The 8,268-nt window shown below is 50.9% G+C and overlaps 1 protein-coding gene across 1 annotated transcript; it reads right to left on the bottom strand.

The window, feature by feature from the left end:
* Positions 1–4,487: 4,487 nt before the first annotated feature.
* Positions 4,488–6,586, bottom strand: LOC123128732 (UDP-glucuronate 4-epimerase 1). The gene has a single exon (XM_044548818.1). It carries the CDS (start codon positions 6,058–6,060, stop codon positions 4,744–4,746), a length of 1,317 nt encoding a protein of 438 aa, XP_044404753.1. The 5' UTR covers positions 6,061–6,586; the 3' UTR covers positions 4,488–4,743.
* Between the last annotated feature and the right edge of the window lie 1,682 nt (positions 6,587–8,268).

Raw genomic sequence — 8,268 nt, 5'->3', positions numbered from 1 at the left:
CCCAGTTACGTTGTGACGTTTGGCATACCCAAAGCACTCCTACGGTATCCGGGAGTTACACGATCTCATGGTCTAAGGAAAAGATACTTGACATTGGAAAACTCTAGCAAACGAACTATACGATCTTGTGCTATGTTTAGGATTGGGTCTTGTCCATCACATCATTCTCCTAATGATGTGATGTTGTTATCAATGACATCCAGTGTCCATAGTCAGGAAACCATGACTATCTGTTGATCAACGAGCTAGTCAACTAGAGGCTCACTAGGGACATGTTGGTGTCTGTTATTCACACATGTATTACGATTTTCGGATAACACAATTATAGCATGAATAAAGACAATTATCATGAACAAGGAAATATAATAATAATGCTTTTATTATTGCCTCTAGGGTATATTTCCAACAGTCTCCCACTTGCACTAGAGTCAATAATCTAGTTACATTGTGATGAATCGAACACCCATGGAATTCTGGTGTTGATCATGTTTTGCTCTAGGGAGAGGTTTAGTCAACGGATCTGCTACATTCAGGTCCGTATGTACTTTACAAATCTCTATGTCTCCATCTTGAACATTTTCACGAATGGAGTTGAAGCGACGCTTGATGTGCCTTGTCTTCTTGTGAAACCTGGGCTCCTTGGCAAGTGCAATAGCTCCAGTGTTGTCACAGAAGAGCTTGATCGGCCCCGACGCATTGGGTATGACTCCTAGGTCGGTGATGAACTCCTTCACCCATATTGCTTCATGTGCTGCCTCCGAGGCTGCCATGTACTCCGCTTCACATGTAGATCCCGCCACGACGCTTTGCTTGCAACTGCACCAGCTTACTGCCCCATCATTCAAAATATACACGTATCCGGTTTGTGACTTAGAGTCATCCAGATCTGTGTCGAAGCTAGCGTCGAAAACTGCTTCATAAACTGCGGTGCTTCACCCCCGACATCGTCGAGGGTACACACTTTTTGATGACTCTGCCAAGAACAAGTGCACGCATGTGGTACGGCCGACCTCATCGACCGATCGCAGTAGTAGAGCCGATCACTGCAAAGGTTTTGAATGCTGGATCCCGGCCTCTTCCCTTTTTGTCTTTATATTTACTGGAAGCTGGATCTGAGATTGATCATGCTACGGCCTACGGGTAGGGCACGGCGGAGTCGAAAGATGATGATAATGAGGAGCAGAGTAGGTAGCACCAAGATCGCCGATATATCTGCATCTGCATGATCGTCTATAACTCTTGTTGATATGGAGTCTGGTACTCGCTAAGTAGTAGAGCTCACAGTTTGTCCCGGGGCCTTGGCTTTGGAATTGGCGAGAATTTGGTGGCCGGGGCTTGATGATGGAAATTTTAAAAGGTTCTGTGGACGCACCAGTCCAGAGTTGATCCTTTTTTCAGTGTGCACTGCTTGCTTTGCCCTGCTTTAAATAAGCAAGAAGAAACTTGAACCATTTGGTGGATGCTTGAGGCCTAAACTTGGAATTTCCCACGGCGGTGTGCAGGCCAGCAGGAGCAACCACATCCAGATGCCTGCAAAGCTGGTGTGTCCACTGCATGCGACCACGTATCTAGGACAGATCTCGGCCCGTCCCAAATCGGGAAGGAACCCCGTGTCCCGCGTTTTCATTGCCCGACGGCGCCACGACGTGATCGGCTCAGGTCATCTCGTCGGCGCCTCCGCGGCACCAACTTTGGCACATGGGCCGGGGTAGCAACACTGGCCACTGCCGCACCCGCACATGGGTAGGGCAAATACATATACGAGTACAGCGAACCAACGGCAACGCGAGCTGCATCCCGTCGAGAGTCGAGACGACGACGATGATGGGTACGTACGCAAAGTGGGCACTTGAGAGTGATCGCTCTCCTCGGATCCCATCATGTAACAGAAACACTAATGAAATCATCGCTATTGGTAGCAGCAAAAACACTTTACCTGGTATGTGCATGAGCACATGTACATGGCCCATGCATTTCTACATCATCATCATCATAATTGAAACAATGTTTTTCTGACGCACATGCTTGATAATCATTTCAAAACCACAATATATGAAATTTGATATGAAATTCAAATTCAAATTAAAAGATAACAACTTTTCGGATCATTCGAAGTACAACATAATAAAAACAAGTTTATTTACCATGAAGTTGTTCATGACCCGCGCGGGTTTCGACCCGTCGATGCATTTAAAGAAATTTCTAAAGTCATTGGGCATCCCTCTTTTGCTCAACATGTGGTATGTAAATTTTGTCCCCCTTGTTCTCATATAGATATAGTCCGGCATTGTTCTTGCTTGTCCTCTAAAATCATGTTATGCAAGATCACCCACGCGGTCATGATGCACCATAGATCCTTTTCATGCCAAGATCGTGCAGGACCACGAAAAATGGCAAAGCGACCTTGTAAAACCGCAAATGCACACTAACATCCTTTCTACGTGTTGCTTGACGCCTCGCAACATGATAGTAGCCCAAGTTGTGTTGACGCCTACTGACATCGAAATTCATTGGTGGTGCCTCTCCAACAGAAAGCCTAGATGAGATCTTTGAAAAACATTCAAGCCACTGTGAGATCATGGCAATACAAAATATGAATGCTAAATCCAAATGTCATGTGATGCCACAACTTCTAGAATTATGGTTGCATCTTTACCTTTCCCTTAGAATTGTCCATGCAATGTTGTAGGATAATCCTCCACTTTAAATGCATGCAATCGATTCATTTCCCTAGGTGAGTTTTTTGCATTTTTCATGTCATTTTTTTTTGTCAATTGTGTCGAACCGAGTCATTTCTACTCAAGAAGAAGAGGGCGAGGGGGATGATCTTCGAGGACTCTTTGTCGTCAGATGAGGAAGACAATGATGACGAGTTTGAAATAGCCATCGGCATGATCTTTAACGAGGATTTTCGGCAGCAGAGGAGATGATCACGCTTCGGCTGAAATACACATGAACCGAGATAGAGCGGAGGGTCATGGCGAGATTATGAGAGACTATTTCGACCCCAATCCAACATAACTGAAGAGAATTTTCGCCCGTGATTTTGGATGCACACAAGTCTCTTTCTGATGATTGGTTCAAACTCAGGGAAGAGTGCATCCGGGGAGATAAGTGCGAACCCTTTTACGAAGTATATCGCGGATGTGCGAGTGCAGCAGTGGCATGTCCATAGTACGTACTTCATACTTATGATTTTATCATGGTGAACCCTTGGGTGGGCTTGAGTTTGAATCCACTGCAAGTGGGTGCGGGCTGCCGGGGCCACCAGCCACCCCTAAATTAGCGCCGCCACTGCAAGTGAGGTGTGCAACCTGGAAAAAAGACAAGGTGGACGGCCCCGGCATCATTCGCAGTGCCAAGGAATCGTGCCACACTGTCACGAGACGACTCACTGACACTGAGCCCATCAGCCAGACAAATCCACACCGAAAAATGAAATGCTTCCAAAAGAGCGCCACCGTCTTCTCGTACGAACCACAAGTTCCGTCGGGGCGAACGATACGGCGACATGGTTCGACGATCGAGCGTACTACTACTACTACTACGCGTGTGCCGATCGAGGGAGAGAGACCGACCACCGGCCAATCGACCGTCGCATTACAGATTACAAATTGCCACCCCTTGTCAGACGTAATTTAAGCAAAATATTTGGCTCGTGCAGTGCAGTGATGCCACGGATCCGGAGGAGCAGATCTCCGCGACAGCAACGAAGAATAAAATAAAAGATCTCAGGAACAAGAACAAAACGTACTCGTGTACTACCTATACACGAATGAAAATATAAAAGAATATTTTTTTCCTAGAACTGGGTACGTACGGATAAAGAAATGCAGTTCGAATACAGCTCATCCTGGAGTGTCACTCCATCGGCGTTGACGGGCCCACCCATGTGGCCCGCGTGGGCAGGCCCAGCCACCGACAAATCGGCGACATTTCGGCCCCACTCCCAGCGGCGGCCGCGCGGGCCCGCCGCCAGCGACGCGCGCGCCAAAGCCCAGCTGGCGGCCACCCTCGTGCGCTTCGATGCAGCGCGCGTCCCTCCAAAGCTTATCCCCATTGCTCCACAGCGACGGCGCCGGAATCGGAACCTCCCCCCGATGGTTCCGCCGCGAATTTTCCGGGCCGCCGCCACCCCCTCCGCGCGCTTTCTCCGGGGGTCGGTGGGGTGGGGGGAGCGGTAATCGGAACTGCAAGCAACAAATCGCCCGATTTTTTGAAATTTAAACGGGGGATCGGATAAGCCAGTTCGTAGCTTCCGTTACTAGTTAGACTAGATTAGAAGAACCGGGTCAGCGAGATTACATACGTTAATTAAAATTTTGAAAAAAGTTTTGGTAGTAGATGGGGAGGGGAAAAGAAGAAACTAATCAAGAGCCACTTTGTCTTTACAGATTGAACAAGGGGAGAAAAAATTTATAAGAAAATAAACAATGAGAAAAGGTTTCGCTCCATTGCTTTCTTCGTCGGCACTCGGCGCAAGGGAATGAAAGAATTCGATCCGGGATTGATTTTCTTTTTCTTGATCGGAGAACACCATAAAACGTAGCATTTCCCCAAAAAGAATCGAGACAAGAATGCTGTTAATGTTCGGCGACGATCCATCCATCCATCATCCATGGGACTAAAAATGTTTGATCCGGGAGTGGTCGGAGAAGGAGATCCAAATAAAGAATCAGCAGGGGTTGGGGGAGGAGGAGGAGGAGAAGAATTCGGGCGGCGCGGCGGGGCGCAGGCCGGCGGTCACAAGTTCTTGGATCCCCGGGTGTAGCCGTAGTAGGAGAGGTACCACTTGACGAACTTCTTGAGGCCGGCGTCGAGGTTGGTGGCGGGCTTGTACCCGAGCTGCTGCCGGGCGAGCGAGATGTTGGCGTGGGTGAAGGGCACGTCGCCGTTGCCGGGCATCTCCACCACGTGCTTCCTCGCCTTCACCCGGAGGTGCTTCTCCAGGATGGCCACCAGGGTGGGCACCGTCACGGGGGAGGTGTTGCCCAGGTTGAAGATCCGGTACGGCGCCGGCCCGCGCTTCTTGCCGCCGGTGCCCGTGCTCCTGCCGGCCGTGTCCAGCGACCCCAGGCAGCCCTTGACGATGTCGTCGATGTAGGTGAAGTCGCGGGCGAGGTCCACGTGGTTCTTGCCCCGGTACACCGTGATGGGCTTCCCCTGCAGGATGTTGCGGGTGAAGGAGAAGTAGGCCATGTCCGGCCGCCCCCAGGGCCCGTACACCGTGAAGAAGCGCAGGCCGGTGATGGACAGCCCGTAGATGTGGTTGTACGAGTGCGTGATCTCCTCGCCGGCCTTCTTGGTGGCCGCGTAGAGCGACGCCGGCTGGTCCGTGCGGTGCGACTCGGAGAAGGGCACCTTGTCGTTGAGGCCGTAGACCGAGGAGGAGGAGGCCCAGACGATGGCCGGCTGCGGGTCGGCGTTCTTGCAGGCCTCCAGGAGGGTGACGAGCCCCGCCACGTTGGAGTGCACGTACGAGGCCGGGTTCTCCATGGCGTAGCGCACGCCGGCCTGGGCCGCCAGGTGGAGCACGTGCGTGAAGGGCACGACGTCGAAGAGCTTGGCGAGGAGGCGGCCGTCGTTGATGTCGCCCTCGACGACGAACACGCCGTGGGAGGTCAGCAGCGCCTTGCGGGCCTTCTTGAGCGAGGGGTCGTAGTAGGCGTTGAAGTTGTCGATGCCGACGACGCCGTCCCCGCGCTTGCGGAGCGCGAGCGAGCAGTGCGCGCCGACGAACCCGGACGCCCCCGTGACGAGCACCGACATCCCGGCCCCGGCGGCCGAGCCCGGCGGCCTGCGCGGCGCGGCGGAGGCGCGGATCTGGCGCTCCCAGTGCAGGCCGCCCCAGGAGGCGGCGAAGTACTTGGAGGAGGTGTCGACGAAGGACTGGAAGCTGAGGTAGGAGGCGGTCATGGCGACGAGGAAGAGCGCCCAGAGGAACATGGTACTAGTCGAAGCGAAGCAGCGGTGCAGCTGGCGGTTCATCGTGCCGCCCGCCCGCTCGATCTTCACCTTGCCGGGGGTCGACGGGAAGAGGTCGTCCTCCAGCGCCCGCATCTTCTTGCAGCACGCCGTCGTCGTGCTGCTGCCCGCCCGCCCGCCCGCCGCGGCAAGGAAGCCAACCAATCAAGAAGATACCAGGAATCCCTCACACCCCCTTGCTCCTCCTCCTTGTCCCGGACGACGACGCAACCACGGACGGATGGAGGATCGATCAAGCAAGCAAGCAAGCAGGCGCAAATCGGCGCGGTGCCTTCCGTCGGACGGGCGCACTCCTGGCGCGCGCGTGCGTGTCCCGTCGGGAAATCCGGGGCGGACGGAAGGAATTTGCGCGAGCGAATTTTATTGGGAAGAAAGGGAAAGGGGGAGGGGCAGGGGCTGGGTGCGCGCCTGCCTAGGGGAGGAGGGCGGGGAGGGGCGGGTATAAATAGGGGAAAGCGACGGGGGTGGAGGGAGGAGCTGCCGGCGGCGGTGGCCGGTAGGGGAGGGGAGGATTGCGCGGCTATTTTTGGGGTCGGCCGCGGCGGAGGATGTTGGGGGATTCGATCGATTCTTTCTTTCACGGGGACGGGGCGGGCGGGCGTCGGCGGGTGAGCAGTGGTTTAGTTTCCGGCGGTATTTATCCTGGCGCGGTCACGCGGGTTTATTATTACTCGTCGCTCGTCACGGGCTGGGTTTCCGCGTGGCCGCGGCCAGGGCTGTTTTCACTTTTTACGCGTCGGCGTGTGAATGCGATGCCGCTCTGTCCGTCGCATTCATTGGCGAGGAACGGGTGGATTTTCTGCCGCGTGACTTGCGTGAATTGGTGTTTGGTTTGACTGCTGCTGACTGATCCTCGGGCCGGATTGGTGCGTTTCTTCGGGCCTCGAGCGTGATGCCGTATCGAACTTTTTTACCATGATGAGTATACGAGGGCTCAAATTCGTAATCTGAGATATGAGATAGTATCAAAGATAGACCATGCAAGGTGCTTTATAAATTCTAAACGCTCTTATAACTATATTTATATCTATATACCAATATAAAAAGATCAAAAGAGGCAGATCCAATTAATCTCGATCATCAAATCATATCAATCCAACGACTTAGACTGCTTCAATGTCGAGCGCTCAACACGTTTAGCGTATAGTCAATTTCATGCCAAACATAGTGCTAATCATATAATAACACGCAAATAATATCCTATTTAATATCCGCATGCACTTAATATACTTCCAAATTAACGTGCATTGCACGTACACATTGACTAGATATTTACAACGGGAGTATGTGTTTATGTATTGAACGCTGCCACGGATCCATCAACAACGTTTTTGTAGACAATGAGTACAAATTGTTGCAATGGTCACGCAAGCAAAGAATCCAAGACCTTGGAGGTCCAAGTGAATTAGGAAAGGAAAAGGACATTGTATGATGATGTTATAAGGCTATCCATAGTGGGGGTAACTTAGGTAGTAACTTAACACATCTCAAGACAATTTTGCTTATGTGGCAAGTATTTAATGAGGAGAGAGGTGCTTGGAGTAACATAATATGTTACTGTAACATAGCGCTTCCCGAGGTAAAATGAGTCTATAAGACAATAAATGAAACAAACTATGTCACTACTACTAACATACTTTGCACTATGGGGGCAGTAACTTAGACTAGTGTCATATGCATAGTGTCATGCATATGACACTAGTCTAAGTTACTCCCCACTATGACCAGCCTAATCAATGACGCCCACCACTGCCAAAGGTTATGACTTCAAGAAAAAATCTCAAGGTCTGGTCAGTTTCGAGAAGGAACTTCTCACACCAAAGCAAAGTGAGGTAGCGAGAGGAGGGGAAGCAACATATGTAGGGGAAGAAGAGAAATGAGGGAAATGTTTAATCAATGTTGTTGCAAAGGTCTTTCCTGATGATCGTCTGGCCACGAGGAGTAAAGTTAGCTCAACTATATATCATCATGTTAGCCTGAAATGTAGTCATAAGTCAGTGGTAGCAGTTAAATTAGTTAAGTTGTGGCATTAGTTAAGTTTGTTAAGTTGTGGCATCAATTGTCTAGGTATCAGTCAGTTGGTTAGGTTTGTTCAACATTAGTGGCTTTAGTTCAGGCTAGTGTTTATATTTCAGGTTAAGTTGTTGCGTCAGTGAGTTGTGTCACCCTTTTCAACGAAATGAAGCATTGCACCGAACTAAGTGTGAACATTGGACAATTAAATAACACTGCAAATGTTTTCACATAATCTTGATCACATAAACTAATCTGCATATCCAAAAG

Source organism: Triticum aestivum, chromosome 6A, assembly GCF_018294505.1.
Source record: "Triticum aestivum cultivar Chinese Spring chromosome 6A, IWGSC CS RefSeq v2.1, whole genome shotgun sequence".
Taxonomy (NCBI): domain Eukaryota; kingdom Viridiplantae; phylum Streptophyta; class Magnoliopsida; order Poales; family Poaceae; genus Triticum; species Triticum aestivum.
The sequence above is the reverse complement of the archived record's forward strand: the minus strand, read 5'-3'. Positions and strand labels throughout refer to the sequence as shown.

Bases quoted from the DNA above. Each gene is read 5' to 3' on its own strand.
- LOC123128732 (XM_044548818.1), bottom strand. From the start codon at position 6,060: ATGCGGGCGCTGGAGGACGACCTCTTCCCGTCGACCCCCGGCAAGGTG.